This window comes from Ciconia boyciana, chromosome 4 (genome assembly GCF_034638445.1).
Source record: "Ciconia boyciana chromosome 4, ASM3463844v1, whole genome shotgun sequence".
NCBI lineage: Eukaryota > Metazoa > Chordata > Aves > Ciconiiformes > Ciconiidae > Ciconia > Ciconia boyciana.
In genome coordinates this window covers 92,122,409-92,144,089 of record NC_132937.1, presented here as the reverse complement: position 1 = coordinate 92,144,089, position 21,681 = coordinate 92,122,409, and the positions used below count along the sequence as shown (strand labels likewise).

The 21,681-nt window shown below is 40.9% G+C and overlaps 1 protein-coding gene across 3 annotated transcripts in view; it reads left to right on the top strand.

The window, feature by feature from the left end:
* Positions 1-21,681, top strand: part of ECPAS (Ecm29 proteasome adaptor and scaffold) — a 65,768-nt gene that overhangs the window by 7,013 nt on the left and 37,074 nt on the right. For all 3 annotated transcript variants that reach the window (XM_072860606.1, XM_072860605.1, XM_072860604.1), the window contains exons 2-16: positions 2,769-2,899; positions 8,477-8,593; positions 10,052-10,170; positions 11,217-11,369; positions 13,553-13,721; positions 14,255-14,394; positions 15,892-15,973; positions 16,203-16,322; positions 16,514-16,599; positions 16,889-16,967; positions 18,073-18,122; positions 18,679-18,745; positions 18,852-18,974; positions 20,122-20,225; positions 21,274-21,397. In XM_072860606.1, coding sequence (XP_072716707.1) covers positions 2,769-2,899; positions 8,477-8,593; positions 10,052-10,170; positions 11,217-11,369; positions 13,553-13,721; positions 14,255-14,394; positions 15,892-15,973; positions 16,203-16,322; positions 16,514-16,599; positions 16,889-16,967; positions 18,073-18,122; positions 18,679-18,745; positions 18,852-18,974; positions 20,122-20,225; positions 21,274-21,397 — 1,664 coding nt within the window. The remainder of the gene's footprint in view (positions 1-2,768; positions 2,900-8,476; positions 8,594-10,051; positions 10,171-11,216; positions 11,370-13,552; positions 13,722-14,254; positions 14,395-15,891; positions 15,974-16,202; positions 16,323-16,513; positions 16,600-16,888; positions 16,968-18,072; positions 18,123-18,678; positions 18,746-18,851; positions 18,975-20,121; positions 20,226-21,273; positions 21,398-21,681) is intronic.

Below are 21,681 nucleotides of genomic sequence, written 5' to 3'. Positions count from 1 at the left end.
TACAACAAATGGCTTTAGAAATAACTTCACTCATGTTTCCTTACATTTGAGTCTGATCTCTTGCCATATGAAGGAACATGTTGTTGGGGAGGTTCCTCAGTCCGCTTGCTTGAGGATGGTGGTTCTGCAGTGATCTCCTGGAGTTCCAGGCCTGAGGGGCAAGATTTGATGCTTTCATTCATTGTTTGAGTTATTTCAGCTGCTTGGCGTGGCCTAAGCAGTCCCCTAGTGCTGGCAGGGTTGTGAGACACCGTGGAGGTCCTGGAGGGGGAGATTAATCGGTGAGGGGGAGTATGACACGAAAAGGAAGGTGAAGAGAGAAGGAAACTGTTAGGATTTAAAAAAAAAAAAAGAGATAAATATTGTGAAGTCGTTGACTAGCTGGCAGCCTGATTGTTTTGTGAAATCTGTCTGAAACAAGAGATTGACTTGCAAGTCAGTTTTCATTGTAGGTGCTGCAGAGTTTCAGCTTGTAATTTCCCTGACAGTAAAATTTCATGGTCCTCTGTCTTTTCAGCTGCCTGTCATATTTGCTCAGCAGAAAATAAAATGTTGGAAGTGATATGTTTATGTTTAATCTGCAGCTGGCAGAGGAGGGATGATGCTGTGAGGACTCGTAGTGCAGGGATAGCATAGATTTAAAAAATAGGACAATAAAGGCTTCTGCAGCTACATCATGATAGGTTTCCTGGCTAGGACTGTATTTGCATTTGAACATCCTTTTTGTTCACTTAAGTTCCAACCATATCCGTTCACCTTGGTCTTTACTTCTGCCCTGTACCAGTGCTTTTTTCTTTTCTGCCTCTGCAGTCCTTTACAGACAGCTCAGTGATCATCCTCTGCTGAAGAAGGGTTCTCCTTGGTCTCCCTCTAATCTCAGCTTGCAACAGGTCACCTTAGATTAGTCTTTGGGGGAATGATTTCCTCCTTGTAGGATGTCTTACGACTTGTGGTCCCTTCAAAAACCCTGCATCTCCTTGCTGCCTGTGGATCTGGCCTGCAGTGCTGCAGTATGGAGAAGAGACGCTCCTGATCCCGTGGCACAAGGACTCTTCTCGGTCTGGCCGTCGGGAATGCTTCTGTGCCAGGAAGGTTTTGCTTTGCTTCTGGTTTAGCTGTTGGGGCAGCTGCATGCTGGCACTTAAAATAGGGATTCTTCCATTCTTTGTATAAAGACAGATGGTCCTCAGCCTTTGTGCTTGAGCTGCTGACAGAAGATTTTGGTCTCATCTGTTTCCTTGAAATGATCTTCTTCTAGCTCATTGAGAAGACAGATGTTTGTTTGCTTGCCCCCCTGCCCTCCCCCCATTGGTCTTGTAGGAGTTGAAACTTCTACCTCTTTGCAGATGTTAAAAAAATTGGGGGGGGGGGGGGGGTGTCCTTCCTGGGTTTGGGGAGGAGACGTGCTGGCTAGAGGAAGGTGAATTTGATATGACACTCCAGCAGCTTTGCAGAGTGATAATAGGAGCTTTGTGTTTTAAGTTACAGCAATATGTCCTGTTTTTCATGCTTGTGATCTTATTCATATTGATGATAATGCTGTCTTCTGGAAAAAAGGTCAACAAATTGTAAGAAATCAGTAACTGGTTCAGTCAACATTTGTACAGCTTTGTAAAGGTTTTCTGGAAGACCTAAGCGGCTTAACAGAAAGTTATGGGCAGAACAGGTTAGCCTGTATCAAGATGTCATATGAATAGAATCGTAGAATCATAGAATAGTTTGGGTTGGAAGGGACCTTTAAAGGTCATCTAGTCCAACCCCTCTGCAATGAACAGGGACACCTTGGTCAGGTTGCTCAGAGCCCCGTCCAGCCTGACCTTGAATGTTTCCAGGGGTGGGGCATCTACCACCTCTCTGGGCAACCTGTTCTAGTGCCTCACCACCCTCATCGTAAAAACTTTCTTCCTTATATCTAGTCTAAATTTACCCTCTTTTAGTTTAAAACCATTATCCCTTGTCCTATCACAACAGGCCCTGCTAATACTCCCATGAGTGTCAAATTTACCGTGGAACAGTAATCTCAAGCTTTCAAAGAACTTATTTTTCACTTTGTAACTTGTTTCTTGTGCTTTCAGGTGTGCAGCCTGTTTATTTGTAGGCAACTGCCATGGTGTGGCTTGCCCCAAGCTTGTAACTTGTGATTTGCCTAGACTCTTTCCTTTCCGCCATACTAACTGTAATTGGTCTAGGGTTCTGTTGTACGTGCATGGTGTTTTTGTTCTGTTGACACAGCGTCTACAACAATGGGGTCCCTGTGCATGACCGGAACCCTAGATTTAACAAGAATAATAGCAGTAATTGGCCAGATCTTTTTGCTCTCTAATTAAACTGATGGAGATACGGAACGTCATGGTCTGACTGCAGATGACAGTAAGCATATTTTCAAAAGTTAGCAGCCCCACTTGGACATCCTAACTTTCCATTTCACCTTGTGAGATGTTCTAGCCTCTATTTGAACCACAGAGTGAAGCAAAGGAAATCTTAATTGCTTCTGTCTTTGATAGGAGTGGTCTCCATGTAATTGTGGAGGCTGGTTCTGGAAGCTATGAGGCTGGTTTCTGCCATCAACAGTTTGCTCGGTTAACGTTAAAAATAGAAGATGGATCTGTGTTGAGTGCTGTTGAGATGGAAGTACTTGAAGAATTGTGTGCTGCATTTCTTACAAGCCCATTAGGGGATGTTCAGAAAAAGTTGTTTTCTTGCTACAGCAATTTTCAGTTTCAACCAGTTTCTCTCTTTTCCTCTTTCTTTTTTTTTTTTAACTGCAGATCAACTTGAACGTGTGTTCCTGCGTCTTGGCCATGCAGAAACAGATGAGCAGTTACAGAACATTATTTCCAAATTCCTACCCCCTGTTCTCCTCAAGCTGTCCAGCACACAGGAAGGAGTTCGTAAAAAGGTAAGGGTGCAATTTACCATCATGGTATGTTTTCCCAATTAGGGAGAATGAAATGCCCCTGATGTATCGTGATTTATGACACTTGGATGTTCTCTGTGGAGAAATTTACTCTGAGTAAAAGTTGTTGTGAGCCTGATACACAATGGGTTTATTACAACTGTTAGGGCTTAAAGAAAACAGTCATTGCTTGTATCAGCAAGGTCTTTTGCAGATGTGTGGCTTTTGCAGGTGCATGGAGGCTGCATTTGTTTCCACTGGAGGCCAGCTAGCTACGAGTTAGCCTGAGACCAAGACTTACTGCCATAGAGGCAGTTGCCGTGGCTTCCAGGTTATGGATGTTGTGCATCCACCTGACTTATGGCACATATGGAGCAAGCTTTCTTCTGTGTGCAAAAGACCATGAAGACGTACTCATTGATGTCATTCACTTGTCTGATAAAACGAATAGGAGCAAGGAGCAAACAATTTTGAAGATGGAATTTGATACCTACCTGAAGGAATTCAGTTCCCTGGTACAGAAGGCAGCTTTATCACAGATTCATTCAGGTAGATATTAAATTCCACCTCCAAAACTGTTTGGTCCTTGCCTGGTTAGAGGTGTAGGAGCAAGGACCAAGCAGTTTTGGCGATGGAATTTAATATGTGCCTGGGGAATCGAGTTCCCTGTATTAGGTTATAGGATCATCTAACCTGCACACCTGCAAAGGAGCACAGAGACACAATAGCAAGTGCAGAAACCTGTGTAACGCCCTGCCCTAGCTACTCCCAGGAGCCATCAGCCCATCAAAGGCCCATCTCCACAAGCCAAGGGGAACACACAGGCACCATGGCAGGCAGTTAAGGACTCAGAGGAAGGGGCACCCTGTCCAGGTCCTTCCCAGGCCTGTCTGAGTACAGCCTTAGCCCCGCTGTCTGGGTGTGAAACCATCAAGATAAGTCAATGCCAGAGCACCTTTTGGACTGAGAGGATGCTATCTAGGGGTAGTGGACACAGTGGGATGCAAGGGAAGAGCATTTTTGGGATTGCACAAGCCTTCTAATGGGATGTTCAGTGGAGGAACCAAAGGCAGGGAAAGGGATGGACCTGGGTGATTTGAGGAAGAGCAAGTGTGGGTCTCTAGAGGTGAAGCCCACAGGTGAATGTGTGCCTCTCCTGATTGGACCTGGGGGCATGGAGCTGCAGCAGCCTCCCCTCTGCTGGGCCTGGCCCTAGTTCCCCGACACCATGTACTGGTCGTTCCCCCTAGTCCTGTGACCAGGCAAGGACCAAACAGTGTTGAAGATGGAGTTGAATATGAACATGAAAGAATTCACTGATGTAGCTGCCTTCTGTAGCAGGGAGCTGAACTCTGTTTACTAGCAGGTTTTTTCTCCCAGGCCAGTGTTCTTGCACAAGTCTTGTGCAACAGCAGTTGTGGGATTGCGCGAGGGGATTGCTAAACCTAGTGTTAATGACAGAAGAGATTTGACCTGGTCTGGATTCAGGCAGAGGAACACTTGCTTGTGTTCTCTGTTCTGCCAGGAGGATGTGACCAGAAGAGGCAAATGGGGCAGCAGCAGCTGAATATAAGAGATTTGAGCATCTGGGTCAGAAAGGAAAGGATGAGTTCTTGTCCCTGCAGCTGTTCCTCAGAAGGAGCTGCCTGCTGATAGAGGTGGACCAGAACTTTTGTGAGCAGAGTGCAGATGGTCTGTTGAGGAGTGGTGGTAGAAAAGAAGCTTTTTATAATCCCCTCTTTGTCTTGTAGAAGTAGGGAAATGATCATGCCTTCAGTGGATTTATGAGTAGATTTCAGAACCTGCAAGTAACTAGAACACAGATTTTTCTAAAAGTTCCACACAAAACATGCTCCTGGCAGTGATCACATGAAAGTGGATCCATAGACGTGAAGCCATTCCACTGTGCTGAAGGACAGATACTCCGACTCAGATGGAGGGTTCTTCTGAATACCTGCTTATCATGTGCACATGAAGCTGTGAAGAAAAGCATCCAACTAGCTACTGAAATTTCTTAGGGTATTTTTATATGATATTTTCTCCATAAACTGGAATTGTTGTCTGGTTTTTTTGGAGTGTTGTGAGGTTCAGGAAAGGGGGAGGACTACTCCTTTGAAAATGAGATTTTAAGAGGCCTCTCAAAATCACACAGCATTCTTATGGTATGTTGTAGTTTTTGTGTTAGAATAAATAATTAAATAAAACTCGTTTCTTCTTCTTCCTTCTGTGTGTTTAAAGTATAGATTTTTATCTATACAAAATGATGGTAACATCATAAGCAATTACAGCACTTCCCTGTACTTCTTGGTATTTGTCAAATTCATTGCAGTCAAGGAAATTACTCCGAATTCTGCTCTTGCCATATCAGTGAAGGGAAGTTGACTCTCTCAATATTCTGTTTTCATAATAAATTCAAAATGTCACAAGAAGGCTCTGTATGTGTTGATTTTTTTATTTGTTTGTTTGGTATTTTTTACATAGCAAAATAATTTATCAGTGAGACAGAGGGGAGGGGAAGACTGACAGGTTTTTTTTCTAATGAACGTCAGTGAAGATTTACTGTGGAGTGTATAACCTGCAGGTAAATCTGCTCAACGTGCACATTGCCTTTTTCTGTTACTTACATCAGAACTCAGCTTTTCAATCCTCTACTTGCTCTTACTTTGCTGTTAATGTGGTGAGAAAATGTCTTAAGAAGTCTGATGCATTTTCAAATGCTAATGACTTTTAAACACTAACACCTGGCTTTCCAGTGCTAATTTTGCCTGGTGGACAGCAAAGAATGTGCCTATTGTTCAACTTCAGCCTCAAAATCATGTTAAGACAACGTAAGTAAAACAAAAGCATATGTTTTTTTACATGAGCACTCAGGCAACTGGAAAACTAATCTAATAAAGTCTAATAAAGTAGATGAAATAGAATGGAAAGAGAAGGACAAACTCTTTATTCACCCAGTGACTGACTATAGGCAGTGACAGAACTCTGCCATCCCATGTCATGTCTCTCTCCTGCAATTACTGTAGTGGTTAAAAAAAAACCCCAAAAACAACCAACAAAAAAGTGTGCCAACATAGTTAATTGTGGTTCGAAAACTTACACCATTTTAAATGAATTGACAGTGTAGCTTCTGATAGTATAGGTATACAAGCAAAAAAGAACATCTGTGGGTTGCCAGTATGCTGCTGAAGTGTAGATCAATACAGTTGTTCAAGGACTTCCTTTCACCCAACTTTAGAAGCACAGTGAAGTTCATTTAGTACACCAGATGGATTGACTACACTCTAATTTTACTCTGACTCCCCAGACTAACTTTGTCCTCAAGTTTGTACTGCTAGAATGGAAAGGGGAAATTAAAAATCCATTTTCCTTCTTGCTGCCTTAACATAATGCTTTGTTGGTCTTATCCCTGCCCTTAATTTTGTGACTGTCAGGTCAATATTACTGCCTCATTCAGCAATTTGAACTCATTGTTCTCATACATTTTCAGATCTAGGACATGGATAAGCTTGCAATACCTATACCTTCTTAATCCATTTACTCTGAAAAGGTAATCCCTCTTCATGCCATGGTTTGACAGATGAGTTAAATTCAACTCTAGGATGTCTTCTACCAAATCAGTTACCCTAGCAATGTCTCACAAAGGACTAATCCAGGGTAAATTCACTCTGCTGGTTCAGATGTATGTGCTTCAAGAAGTATTGATGCACTGGCAGCGTTTGTGCCAGACTGGATACTGTGTCACTTTATGCAGCCCATGTGAAGCCAGCAAAAACACAAGAAGCAGTCATACTCAGAAGTGCGGACATTTCCCTGCTTCAGGTCAGATGAGTACTGCTGGATGAGATCCTTAGTGCACTAATTTGATGTTAATGACTGGAGAAGCAGGACATTAGCTAAACCCTCACACATACCCAAATCCAGCCATGTCTTTTTACACCAGCCACCATGGGTAATTTGAACAAGTTCCTTAAACTCTATTGTAGCAATATACATATGTTTCTCTTCCTTCACAAAAAAGTGTGTGCAGACAGTTTTTTTCCTCTAAAATAATAGGAATTTGTGACTGCTGTTACAGTAATTTTGCAACAGCAAAATTTGATAGCTGTCAGCATTACTTAGTTCGTCAGCTTATCTCTGGTCTCAATCATGCACTTGTGGTCAGCTATGCAGTTTCTCTGGATTATATCTGGACATTATTTTGTTTGATACCTGTTCATTGAGTGGATGTAAAGATGATGTCTTAGTTCATATGCAGCTCAGCAAGCATATGGTTCTGCAGTTTCCATGGCCAACTTCAGTGACAGCAATTTAGTTGCTTTGTCACCATACTATGACCAAGGCAATGAGCCATCAAAAGCACAGGACAGTGTGCCCGCCCTGGCTTTTTGACTTCAGTTGCTTGAAGTCAACATGCATCTAGGACTAGCTCTGTCTGGTTTTACTGGAGCTGAGCTGACTCCATTTAACGTCACTTACATTTTTGCACCACCTTGCTTGAGAATCTGGTAGGGGTTGTGAGCTAGATGCAGATGTTCAGTGTGATTTCTTAGAACTCATTGTTCCAGAGTGGAGATTGTTGGTAGTTTTTGAAGTTCCTCCATTCATTTATGGTATCTCATTTAGTGGATTTACAAATGACACTTTGCTGATGCTATGCTAAGAAACTACTTCATGGGATTGTAGAATCATGGGATAATTCAGCTTGGAGGGGACCTCAGAATGTCTTCAGACCAACATCCTGCTTAAAACAGGGTCCATTACAAGTTCAGACCAGGATGCTGAAGGTTTTATTGAGATGGGTCTTGAAAAACCTCCGAGGATAGAGAGTGCACAAACTCTGTGGGCCCCTGCTCCACTACTTGAGAGTCCTCATCATGAGAAAGTACCACTCTGCACCTTTCTTGTATCAATGCACTCTGGCCCCTTTCAGCTCACTGTCCAGAGCCCAGGGGCATCCCCTCAGAGCTGCCGCCTAGCCCCATTGGCATCGCTGCCGGGGCTGTGCCTGCCCAGGGCAGGGCTGCACATTGCTGCTGCCTGATGTTCACGGGACTCCTGTTGGCTTTTCCTCTTGCCTGAAGGATTTCAGTCCTGTCTTGTTCCACTCCAAACATAGTTTTCATACACTTATTTGATAACTTCATTATGTGTGGGGGTTTTTTTCTTTTTTTTTTTTTGTTCTGTCATGAATTGGAGTTACTCTACAGCCACAAGATAGAGCAGCAATGCAGATTTCCAAGCCAGGCTCAGTTTTGAGGGATCGTAACCAGCTGTGTAGAAAGAACTGGTCATCCTCCGTAATCATTTATTCCTGACATTTCTGTTGATGGAGGTTATCGGTTGTGGCATGGTTTGGAACTTTTTATGTGTTTGTCTTAATAGTGACTTGAGACATATCAGAGTGGTTTGAAGATAATACAATAAATGATGGCTGCCGTTTTCTTAGAGATTAAATAATTGGGAAGCTCAGGCCTGATCTGTTTATAATAGGCCTGCCTAGTGGCCTGAGGGTGATGTGTGGAGTCCAAAGCAGTAAAATTAATGGTAGTTCTTTCAGGTTTTTTGTTTTCTTCCTGTCAGGTCATGGAGCTGCTGGTTCATCTGAATAAGCGCATCAAAAGTCGTCCAAAAATTCAGCTTCCAGTAGAGACATTGCTAGTTCAATATCAAGATCCTTCTGCAGTGTCATTTGTCACTGTAAGTGTTCTTCCAAGAATAGTTGCTGATTTACTTGTAACAAGCAGAATATTCTTTAAAGCTCCTGTATTTAGCTCTGTCAGTTGTCCTAGCAAGTATGTTATTGTCATGAGGTTGATGTTTTAAGAGATTTTTTTTTAAACTAAACTTTATAGTCTGGTGGGGGTGAAACTTAGTTTCATTATGCAGCTATGCTGTTGATTCTATTCAAATTACTGATACTTACTCTTAATATTTCATGACTGCATGAATTGTCATTGCTTGTATTGTGGAGGGTCTCTTCATTGTTAGAAGCCCCATTTTGCAAGCAGCTACCAATCCTTAACCTGATAAGTGCAGAATCAGGGTCTTAAAACATTGTACAGAATCAGAGTTTTACTTAAAACACCTGTATTTCTCTGAACACATGAGAACCCATATTTCTTTGTGTTTTTAGGGTCAGGACCTTAGCTGAGCAAGAAAAGATTAAAAAACCCTGATTTTATGGAAGGAGAAACTTTACTGGATGGTTTCATTCAGTGTAGTTTAAAAAGTTAAAATAGTTTAAAAATGTTTTTGTGAAACTATGAAGACAATTTTCATTTCAACTGTGGTAGATCTATTGCAAATCACCATCATGAAAAAAAGTGATAAAATCAGAGGGAAACTTTCTGTCCTCCTCATTTGACTATTCAGACATATGTAGCATAAATGGAAAACATAGTGTCTTAGAAACTAATGGAGACATTTTTAGACTTTAAACAGCAGTAACGTAGAAATAATCTCAGATTGTCTTTAAGCAAGTGGGATTATCTGGAATTCACCTTTCAGAAATGGCCAAGGGCTTCTAGAGTGCATGTGTTCTGTAGAGCAGTAAAAGACCATCTTGTTTGAAGCCAGACTTGACATAAAATGTGCTTTTGGCCGGACATGTCAAAAATCTGTTTTCATTCATGTATCTGAATGATGCATGTTGTTTTGTGCTGTGAGTCTTCATAAAATTTTAACAAGTGCCATCTACAAAAAAGTGCAATGCTTCCCACTTCAATGCTTTCAACCAGGTCATTGAACACGTAACTCTTATCTCTACAGTTCTTGGCTGGGTTTGGATCAACGTGATAGCAGTTAGATAGTCCAGTATTCAGTATTGCTCTGCTGTGCTGTCCTGTCACTGGTCTCTGTTTGGATTGCTAATAAGGAAAGCAAATAAGAGAAGCTAGGTTTTTTGTGGTGTTATTTTCCTCCTTTTAAAGTGGAGGCTCAGCCAGACCTACTCAGAAAACCCTTTCTGAGTAGGACTTGCTGAGCCTCCCCTTTAATAGCTGTCAGTCCGATGAGCCTTAGAATTAAGAAATTGGTCTTCCAAAACATATGCTGTTTCCAACACCAAATTATGTAACACAACATACAAGAAGAGTTTAAAGAACAGATATTTCTTTTGCACTGTTGCAATACTGTGTGCTTTGTCTACTCCTTTAGAATTTTACCATAATTTATGTTAAGATGGGATACCCCCGTCTGCCGGTGGAAAAACAATGTGAATTGGCTCCAACTCTTCTCACTGCAATGGAAGGGAAACCTCAACCGCAGCAAGACAGGTATAACTACTTATTCTTGGAGTGAATTCTGTTGGTATGGTTTTAGTAAAATAATTTGTATGAGTTGTTAAAAGATTTTTTTTCCTTGGTGATATCTTAATTGCTTAGGATGTTCTTGGCTTGTACAGTTTGGATCAGCAGTTCAGTAGTTTGGGTGGTACAAAGAATTCATATAGTCTAATATTGTAATAATGTACAGGATCTGCAGCAGCAGACTCCCTGTATGATAAGAGGCCTGTGTTATGATGGATATGCCTGTCCATATCCCCTACCCATCTTCATCAAATTCTGGCTTCCAGCTTAAGGTCAGACCTTCAGTAAATACCCTCTGTCCAGCAACAGGAACAGCAGTAAATGTCTCAAACTGGCAACTCTAAATGGTGAAATAACCAAAATTCCTACTCACTTGAAACACTAAGAAACACTAAATAAAAAAAGGCTGAAGTTGGGAAGTACTGTGTACTAAGAACTTCTAGAAAACTGTTAATTATGGATGTGCTTCTTATTTACATTGAGATGGGTTTCCACCATGCTGGCACTGGAAAATGGCATTAAAATCATATCTTCATTCACTCTACATCACTGTGACAGTGTCCAGGTATTTTAAAAAAGACCTTACCGAAAGGTCTTGCAGTAAAATCTTGCTTCCATTCATGAGGTCAGTGTGAAAATACTTGATTGTCTTCTCTGGGAGCATGGTTTTTCCCTGTCCGAAAAGCAAGTACATGAGTGAAGAAAGCTTTGTTGTGGCATAATTATGAAACATTAAAAATCTGGACAAAGGCAGTGACTTTACCTCTCCAGATGTGTGTGTGTGCAAATGTGTGTCTATTTTAAGTGCAAATCCTAATTTATCTTCTGCCTTCCATTTTTAAGTACATCAGGTGGCAAATACAGGCCACTGGATTGTGAACCTCTTTAACGTTTATTAAGATTTTTTTGCTGTTGAGAACCACGTTTGTTGTTAAAGGTTTCTCTCTTGAATGTTAAGAATGAACAGGTGTGTTTTTTTTAAAATGGTTGCAGTAAATATAATTGTTTTTCAGCCTAATGCATCTTCTAATACCAACCCTTTTTCACATGAAATACCCTGCTGAACCACTGAAAGCAGCAGCTTCTCCATTTAATCTTGCTGAAAAACCAAAGACTGTACAGCTGCTTTTGGACTTTATGTTGGATGTTCTTCTTATGCCTTATGGGTAAGTAACAGTTAATACCAGTCTTCTCTAGTATTGACATGTTATTTATGTGTGAAACATTACAAACTGCACCCTTGGAAACTCATTTAAAATATACTGTTATTTCCTAGATCGAATGAAGCCAGTTACATGTTTCAGTAAGATACAAAGCAGGGTCCTAATTTTAAGAATGGGATCACCATCTTCCTTATTTAACAAAATGTCTTTTTTCTACTTAATTAGGTGTTACGCTATTCTGTCCTTGACCTCTTTTGGGATCGAAGTGAAGCTATGAGACATGTGAGCTCTATGTTAAATAACCAAACCTTTAAAATAGAACCCAGATCAAAATGTGTGCTCATCTTCCTGCAGTTGAGTTTTAAGGCTTATTCCTCCAAGGTCATAAGCAAGCGTAATCTCTGAAAACTTGTGCTTTCCAGAATTGAACCTTTAATAACAAGATTTGTCTTTCATCTGTCTTCTGATGAAAATGTTTTAGGTGTAATGGCGTGTCTTGGTGTGAGCACTGTTTTTGAGAGCAAGAATGATTTACAGAGCAACTTGAATTTACTGATTACTGCTTGTTAGGAATCTTCTAGTGTCTAAAATCAATACTTTCTCAAAATCTATTTTCCAATAACTTTTTTAGTGTCTTTGTATTGCTAGGGGAGCTTTTGCTTTGAAAGAAAGCAGAAATAATTTTAATGGTAGAACACATTTCTTTTTTCTGATAGTTCATTGATTCTGAGCACCTAACTCTTGCTCACCCAAGTGGATTAACCTAAAGGAATTACTTTTAAAATAGTGAGCATGTGATGTTTCTCCCGGTAGCTTTGCTGGAGGCCATGCTCCCATAAGATGTTTTGGGGGCCACGTCCTTACAATTTGAGTGTGTAGTCTTGCAGCTTATAGTTCAAAATGCCTAGCCTGCTCCTCTGTTCACAGCTCACGCTCCTCAGTTTGCCTAGTTTTATGCTCTTAGCTTCACCCTCACGCTGCTGTGGCTGTACCTTCAGCAGATGAAGTCCTTGGGCTTTGCAATGAGACTTCACTTCCTTCTGTGCTTTTGTACTCTGGCCAAGCATGACAATTTTTAAATACTCAGAGAGACCACGAGGGTAGGGGTGAAGGTTTCATTTTCTTTCCAGAAGGTGCTCAGAGAAGGTGCTAGTCTTCAGCTAGCCTGTGGCTCTGGATGTCTGTCTCTTAAAAGTCTTGCTCCCTGGGGGGAGACTGTTTGCAGTGGTTTACAGCTAATTTATGCCTGGTAGAACTTGCTCTGTCATTGCCCAGTTGTGAATTAGCCTTGCCAGTCTGCGTGCGGTGGAACAACCAGACTGTAGGGCTTAACTGTAGGGCTTAAAGTTCATAATCAAGTTCAAGTGTTTAAAGTTTTAACTAATAAGACTTGGGATGAATGTTTATCCTTATTGTTGAGACTCTTTACTTCCTCTTGTTGCCTGTGTGCTGAATGCAGAACAGATTATGGCTGTCTGGAGCAAATCCTTGTTGGTCTCTGCACTACAGTTTTGATGCCTTCATGTGTTAACCAGCTTCCAACGATACAGGGAGAGGTGGAGTGGCTTTTGCGAGAGCATGGAGATGTGCACAGGGCAGCTAGACTAGCCAGTCTCCAAAAAGATTAAGATCTGTAAACTTAACCTTTATGGTTTTTGCTTTCCTTCCCTGCCCAGCACTAAAACTGCCATTTTCCAAGATACTATCTTATTTATTTTTTATATCAAGGATTGTTTCCCACCACTTCACTGTGTTGCATATGTTTCATGATTTCCCTTTTTAGGTTTGCATTTTTCATAGAAATCATACAAATGTTGTTAAAGCTTTTAGTGCAAGTTTCTTGAATGTAGTACTGTCTGAGTATTCACTTGTAAAATGAAAGAGGTCATTCTTTCTGGTTCATAACCTGAGATAACTCTTTTCAGAAATGCCAGTGGACCCTTCCCTTTCCTAACGGAGGTTTGTTTTCAAACAGTTATAATGAGATCGTTGTGACTCTTGCAGAATGTGTTGGGATAACTGGTAGCTGACTCTCAACTGAGTAAAATTCTGTCTTATGTCGGATTAATTAAAGAAGAATATGTGAAGTTGGACAGGTTATGTTTACTCCTCCGTTCCAGCATCTAATTCAGCTGGCAATGTGGATCAGTAAAGCCTCTGATGAAACTCCTTTCCCACCTGCTTAGGTTCGTATTGAATGAATCTCAGAGTCGACAAAACATGCCCTCGGCCCAGGGCTCTTCATCGAGTAGTGTTGGAGGTCCTGGAATCCCTCAGCCGCCTCCAGGGATGAGCTTTTATGCAGCCAAAAGGGTAATTGGAGATAGCCCATGGACACCAGAACTGCTGGAACAGGTACTTGCAGCTGTGGGGCTGGTCCTCCAGCTGTGGGGGTGGTAACAGGGACGACTACAGACAGAGGAAAGGAAGGCTGGAGGGAAAATATGTAACTAATTCTGACCAGGTCTTTAGTTGCCCTGAGGGAATTTGAGGGACTTCGCATGATGCCTTAAGGAACTTTGCAACGGTGAGATGGGGTGGGAGGTGCCAGCAGTTCTCAGAGCTGGTTAGGAAGCAACCACAACTGCAGCCTACTCTTGCATTTTTCTCCTAAAGATAGTAAGGTTGCAAAACTCTCTTATGTTCTTGAAGTGTCCCTTTTTAGTAGAGAAGTAGCAGAGTATCCCTAATTGTAATGCTGATACTTTGCCGCAGGTGACTGCTTTGACAGGATGCAAGAGACAGGGTGCTGCTAAAGAGATGGATAGCACGTGAGCTTCTCCTTAACAAGCAGAAGCCATCACTTCAGACAGCTGAACTGCTACAGTTATTTTAACATATGCTTTCTTGTCAGTAACACTGCCTTTACTTTCTCCACTGTTGAACAGTGTAAACTGGGGATAGTGAAGTTCATTGAAGCTGAGCAAGTGCCAGAACTTGAAGCTGTTATACACCTGGTTGTAGCCTCCAGTGATACAAGACACAGTGTTGCCACTGCAGCAGACCTTGAACTAAAGAGCAAACAAAGGTACAGGTTTGGATGTTTGGAAAAGATGGTGCTAGTGTTCCTAACACAGCTAGCTGCAATTAATGTAGTGCTCCAGAGAGACTGTGCTGCTCTGAAAGAAGGAAGGCTGCAGTCCTCTGTGTACCTGCGAAGCTGCCGTGTATTTGCACAGGGCTGGGAATGGTGTGGCTCACAGTCTTGGAGCTGGGAACATCACTTGGCTCCAGAGCTGACAGCTTTAGCTGTCTGTTTTCAGTCATCTTTGGTATTGTTTTTGAGCCATTTTCTTACTCCTTGGTTTCCAAATTGCCCTCTGTGGATTATTGATGGTCAAGAAGGCCTTAGTAAGTGATTCACAGCTGGTCAATTTATCTATATTATCTTTCCCAGAAAAGTATACTTTCATTTAATTTATTAAGGGAGTAAATAGACTGTAATTGTGAAGCATTATTAAAGCTTTTGCTTGTCTGCAGTCCATGTTTCATCATCTAAAGGCAGTGCTTCTGTCTTTAACCCATCAAGAGGCCAGAGTAATTGCTGTTGGTAGTATTTGCTGAGTCATTGATTGTGTGAGGTTTGCTGGGTCATGTAAGGAGATTTGGAGCAAGAGAGGCCTGCCTTTGAAATATGTAGGTGGCTTCTGTATTACTAGAAGTATAGGACTATTTAACTTGGAGTCAAACGTGTAATGTGAAACCTTCTCCATTTGAGTCTATTCATGTGCCTCAATCGTGGCAGGGGAGATGATTCTAGTAAGTGACGACAGCCTGGTTAAGGAAGGCAGTCTCTCCTTTGCTGCTTGTCTCATCTTTCCCTTTGTGTTGGTATTCTTTGTCTGGAGAGCAAAATACATGTGTGGACAAAATGCATGTTAATATGCAATGTTAAATGTCTTTTATAAGAAAAATATGCCACTTCACAGCTCACTTGTTTGGAAATCAGTTGCTTTACTGAAAGGAGGAGATGGTTCTGTCTCCTCCGCTTTTTTGAAGCATGCATGCTTAACTTTTTGTTTTCCACGGGGTGTTTTTTGGGTATGTGTGTGTGTTCCAAACAGTCTCATCAATAGCTAGCATTAGATGGTTATTGTGGGCAGACAGGTTTGTCTGAGAGACCAAGATGAAATAGTCCTAGAATTAAAAATACCCTCTTCTTTATTGAAATGTCAAAGCACTGAGGTTGAAGAATGTGGAGAAATTTTTTAACAGATGACTGTTCTGTATTCAATCAGTAGACTAGTATGGTTTATATGTCTTGTTTCACTGGGAGAGAAGGGAGCGTGTAGGTTTCTCACAAATTATTTGGAATTATATTGTCAGAATTAGTAGGTGAAATTTTTAATCACTTCATGATTATATATTATGTGGATGTGGGAGAAGTGATTAGAAGTTAAACTAGATCTATTAAAACTCTGGGAAGAATATGAATATGATGTGAAATGCTGTAAAACACATATTTTAAAAAATAATAAAAAGTAGGAATCATAACATGTTGGATTCAATGTGTTTTTTTCTTTAGTTTAATTGACTGGAACAATCCTGCTATCATCAACAAAATGTTTAAAGTGTATCTTGGGGATATACCACTGAAAACCAAGGAGGTAAGATTTGCCTTCGGAGTTGCATACTTGCTTAATTTCTGAAGCTGTAATTTTAGTTACTTTATTTTATTTGGAGAAGACATACATATATTTCTTAAATCTATCACTTCTTTGATCTCTACTTTCACTGGACATTTTTGCTATTGAGTGATTTTTTTCTCTGTCCCAGTGTGTTAAAAGTACTGCTGTCCAAAGATGCACTATATTATTTCAACTCTGTTTCTGACAGGGATCTGTTCTGAAACCAGAAATGAAACGAGAGTCAGTCAGCACCCGTGTTAAGTTAAAGATAGTTCCTCATCTTCTGCGATCCAGGCAAGCTGCAGAAACGTTCCCAGCTAACATTCAGGTAATGCTTACATTCCAAAGCTGCTCTTCCTAATAAGCTTCCTAATACAGAACTTAGGGGAGGGAAGATCCTCTAGTACTTAGGGGAGGGAAGCGCTGTTGCTGATGACAGTGTTTAAAGAAGGGGAATTAGAAAACCTTTGAAAGTGAACCCAGACACTCTCTGATCTGGTCTTTATTCCTTTTGGCCAGGTGGTTTATGATGGACTCTTTGGTGCAAACACAAATGCAAAACTGAGAAGTCTGTCCTTGCAGTTTGTGCATCATATTTGTATCATGTAAGTAATTCAGAGCGAGCACAATGTATTTTAGCTATTTGCCTAGAAGCCACTCTGTTTACTAAATATATAACTGAACTAAGGGCAAAGAAAGAGTACTAAAACTCGTAGAAAGTAGGTTTTTTAAATTAACCCTGAAATTTCTCTGCGTGTGTGTGTGTGTGTGTGCTTGTGCACATGAAACTGTAATTTCTCAGCTTAACAAAGTTGAGAAAAAGTGTTACTGAGAGAAGATACTTTCAAGGGATGCGAAAGATAATATTTTGTTTGTTGGTGTCTCTAATTGCAGTTGTCCAGAAAGTAAAATAAAGCCGTTAGGCCCAATGCTTTTAAACGGACTTACAAAGCTGATCAATGAATACAAAGAGGTAAGCTGAAAGGTTCTTTACTATAGAGCTATAATTCTTCATATGAATACAAGCAAAAGACAAATACCTTTATGATGGAAACTGGTAAATCTCTTTTTTGTAGTTGCCTGAGATGGCTATCAAAGAATACTTTTAAAGAAATGTTGTTTGAAGAGAAGCAAATACTTTAAAAAGCTGTACAGGAAAACTGATTTATTTGTTTAACAGCTATGGTTAGGTGCTTGGACACTATTTGCAAAGTCTCAGGGCATAAGAGAGTTGGTAATCTAAAGAGTTAGGCCAGAGTAGCATCTAGGTGGTGTTACTCATTACTTTGCAGCACACAGGGGCTTCAGCTCCAGGTGTACACCCCATCGTGATAAGCACCTGTATAGGCCAGCTTGTAATACCTTCCATCCTGTCTGTCCAGGGATGGTATTGCTATGGGAAGGGTGTTACAAACAGAACTGCAAATGCCAGTCTGGCCTGAAGAGGTCTTTACAGTGCCATTTCAGAAGGCAAATTCCCCCTGATACTCCTACACGTATCTTATGAAGGGCTGATGTTGCAGACCTCCTCTTCTGCAGCTTTGATCCTCTTGCTGGTTCATTTGAACTGTTGGATGTGACCTTCTGGCCTGAGTTGGTGTTGAACACGTGGGCCTCCCCTGCCATGAAAAAGGAGTGTTCGGGAGGAAGTAAGCCCATATATAAATGTGCTGCATTGGTCATGTGCAGGATCCATTGTGCAAACAGCTTCCTTTGTGTAAACCTGGTGTTCAGGGCCAGTGGAAGGTTTCTGTCCCTTTGCTACTCTTTCATATATTTGCTGAATCTCCTTAGCTGTCTCTCTTGAAATGAAATGCGATTAGCTGAGACCAGAAGGGAGCTTTACATTTCGTCACCATTTGTAATTTTCTGTTTCTTGTAGAAAAGCGTGCTCCCTCTGTTCCTATGTAATGCTTTTATTCTTGGATATGGTTATTTTATGTGCCAGGATTCTTTGTCCATGAAAGCCTGTTTGAGCACTCTGGAGACAGGATTTAAAGTAAATGTTTAATTATAAAAGATATGCTTTTATGTATTTCTGGTTTTGCTGAATTTTAGTTATTGTTTTTTCATTCAAGGATTCAAAACTGCTGTCGATGGCATATTCAGCGGTTGGAAAGCTCTCCAGGTAACTGAAGCACTATTTAAGCAATGAGACATTGAATAATTTTTCCAGAGTAATCTGTTAATTTATCAGCAGCAAGCTTTATGCCACCTGCCAATTTTGCAATTGAGTGTGCAGTGCAGAGAAAAGCATTCTTCTTGTGACATCTCCAGAGGTGTAAAAAGAAATATGTTTTTAGCTGATAGCTTCTCTATCAGTGATTAATGGCAGCTCGTGAATTATGCACAGAATTTAAGAAATGGTTCCACTTTCTGGATTGCCAGAAACATAAATTTAAGGAATGTACAGCAAAGACCAGAGGGCATGAAGCTAGACAAGTGGTATGTTCAGTGGTATGCTGGTGATCTAAGTGATTGTCCGTAGAATATCTGGCTTTCCAAACTGTGTTAAGGGTGGGGATGCTGCTCCATGGTGGAAATGGGTAAGATAGAGGAAACTTTCTGTGCTGGCTCTGTTTTGTTTGACAGTTAAAATGTGGGAGGAGGGGAATACCAATGAAATGTGAAGCATTTCAATTTAAAAACCCAAAAACTTCATGAATTAAAATATCTTCTTTCAGCCGAATGCCTCAGCTCTTTACCAAGGATATAGCACTGGTACAGCAGTTTTTTGAAGCTTTATGCAAGGTGAGTGCTGATGGGGCTTTGGGAAATGGTTAATATTTTGTGCTGGTTTTGCTTAATTCTTGTCACTGCACACTGTAAAGTGAAAACTCTCGGTTTTGCCCTGCAGGAAGATGCTGATACTAGGCTTGCCATTCAGGAGGCCTTGTCTATGATGGTTGGAGCATACAGTAACTTGGAAGGAGCCCAGTGTACCCTGATGGAAGCTCTTGTAGCTTCTTATTTAATAAAGGTATTTTCAGTGGAGTCAAAATTAAGTACCTTTAAAAAAGAGCTATTAATTGTTTTCCTGTTTCCTGACAGTTCCTGTTATATACTTTTGGAACAGGTCTTCCTTTTCTTACTGAATGTATTGGCTGGTCTGGGAGAAGGGCGCGCATGCGTATGCTGAGATGAAATATTTTTAATATGGTACAGTGGCTGCAAGAAGGGTGACAATGCAGTTTTCTATTTGTGTTCTGTTTTGCAAAGAAACAAAGCCATTGTGATTGCGCTGTATGTTTCTCATAGTTTCCTCCCGAGAAAACTTTGAGAAGTAGATGCTTCAAGGACAGTATCTTGTGAAATGCTTTGTGAAAGCAAGAGTTTGGTAGGAAGGATCATTCACTGCTAAGTGGGGATTTCAGTGTGCTGTGTGATTGGTAACATTGTAAGGCACCTGCGAACCTCCCCAGGAACTCAGCCTTGAGACACTAATCCAGAGAAAACCACACTTCACTGACTCTCTTACTTTACTGAGTATCTTGTTTGTGTTCAGAATTCCCCAGAGGTCTGGGTTTTCAGAAAGATGTATACTCTGTGTTTGCATGGGTACGCAGGGTGACTGCAGAGTTACATGTATTTCTAGTGGTGGCACTAGTAACTGTGTAAGAGACTATTTTCATGCTGATGACTCTTTTGCCTGGGTGCTTGAACAATCTAGGTCTCCAGGCAATACCATTTTGAGACTATCTGAAGCCAGCAGAGAGAATGACCACCCTAAGCTAATGTTTCTTTTCCATCTCTGGCTGTGCATATGTGCTAAGCGCAGCTCTGTTTTGTGTGGATAGATGGTGTATGTTATTCTCCATTTCAAAACTGCCTGGGTGGTGCAGTTTGGATGTCTAAGAGTTAGCGATAATCCTGATTTATGATTCCCCCAAATGTGCATGTATTTAATTAAACATTTCATTCTCCACTTGTGTATATATGAGAAGCTAGCTTTTCTTTTCCCGGTCTCCTGCCATATGAAAAGTTAGCAAGAACAGTGTCCAGAACTCTTTGGGTCATGTTGGTACCAGAGGACAAAACAGATGTCTGATGATTTACAAGTGGTGAGTACAGGTCATTAGTGTGTTCATTTAAAACTCAACCATATGTTTGTGTCTGTTCTCTTTAAGCCTGAAGTTCAAGTACGTCAAGTGGCTGTGAAATTTGCTAGCACAGTATTCCCTCCAGATCATATCCCTTCCAGATACTTACTCCTGTTAGCTGCAGGAGACCCGTAAGTTGTTTTCCTTTTTAAGTTATTTTCATACACACACACACACACACACACATATATATATTTGCATCCAATATATATTTGGATTAAATATGAATGCATTTTTATGTGTGTATGTATGTATGTACATAAAAACTCACTCACTGAAAATCAAGTATGATAGTTTGGAAATTAACCTTTACATAGGGGCATTCTTGACAGATCTGGGGAGAACTGTTACTGTGCCTTATGGTAGTCTTTGGCTTGGATTCTTTTTCTTGTTTCAGATGAACTGCTGTCACTAAAGCACTTCATATTAATGATCAATTGCAATTGCAAAGTAAAAATGCATTAACTGAAATCACCTTTACAGTGCCTAGAAATTTTTTTTTCCTGGCAAATTCTATCAGTCTATTTTTAGCTTATATTTGCAAAGAGTCAGGAGCATGCACTTGTGAGAGTTGCTACTCTCTGCTGAGGAGCAGTTGACTCATTAAATTACAGTAATAATTTCATTTGCAGTTTTCTGTTACTGCAATTTAAGTGGTGGGTTTTTTCCAACTTACTTTCATTGCTCGATTTTTGATGTGAGTAGCTATTGTGTAACTAAGGAAAGCTAAACAGATCAATTGCAACAAACCGCTCTGTCATTGCAGTGTCAGCACTGTTTCAGGAGTTGATCTTCTGCTAAATAGATAGCGATAAACCCGGTAGGTGTCAGCTGAAGTTTGAATATAGGAAATGACGGGGAGGAGGAGTAGGTAGGAAAACAAGGATGTGGGAACCAGGAACTGGTGGTGAACAGTAGCCGGATGTAAAAGGAGCAGAAGTGGGCTGATCCAGACTGTGTTCCAGAGGCCACTGATCACTATCATTTTTCTTCCCCCTGTCTAAAATAAACAAATCGTTAAAAGTTCTAATGCAAGCTTTTTTTCCCTTCCTTTCAAAAAAACCACTTCTAATTTAAAAACTGTTCTCTCTCCCCCAGCTTTCCAAGATATCTGATTGCTCATTAAAGGCCATTTGTTCTGAGCAAATAATGTCTGTTTCTCATCTTTTCTTCTGAAAGGCGGGAGGAGGTGCATGGAGAAGCCCAGCGGGTGCTGAGAACATTTCCTGGTAAAAATGAAAAGGAGAATTCCGGGAAGCAGATGCCTTCCTTCCCTGAAATGGTCCATTATATTCAAGACAAGGTACAGTACTTCAGTCCCAGTAAATGACAAATACATGCCTGATGCTCAGGCATGTAATAAGTGGTCTTCCCTTCCCTGTATCCATCTCCCTCACCTCCCCTGAGGAATAATGTTAGCTAAAATCACAGTGAAGGCCACACATAGTATTGCATTGCCAAGATTAGCACTCATCGTTACCTGCTGCTGGCAATAATTGCAAGAGATCCAAGTGTTAAGTAACAAGGAGGCAGATCCTTCAACAAAAGGATTATTTTGCTGTGATGCTGTTTGTGCAGAATATGTGT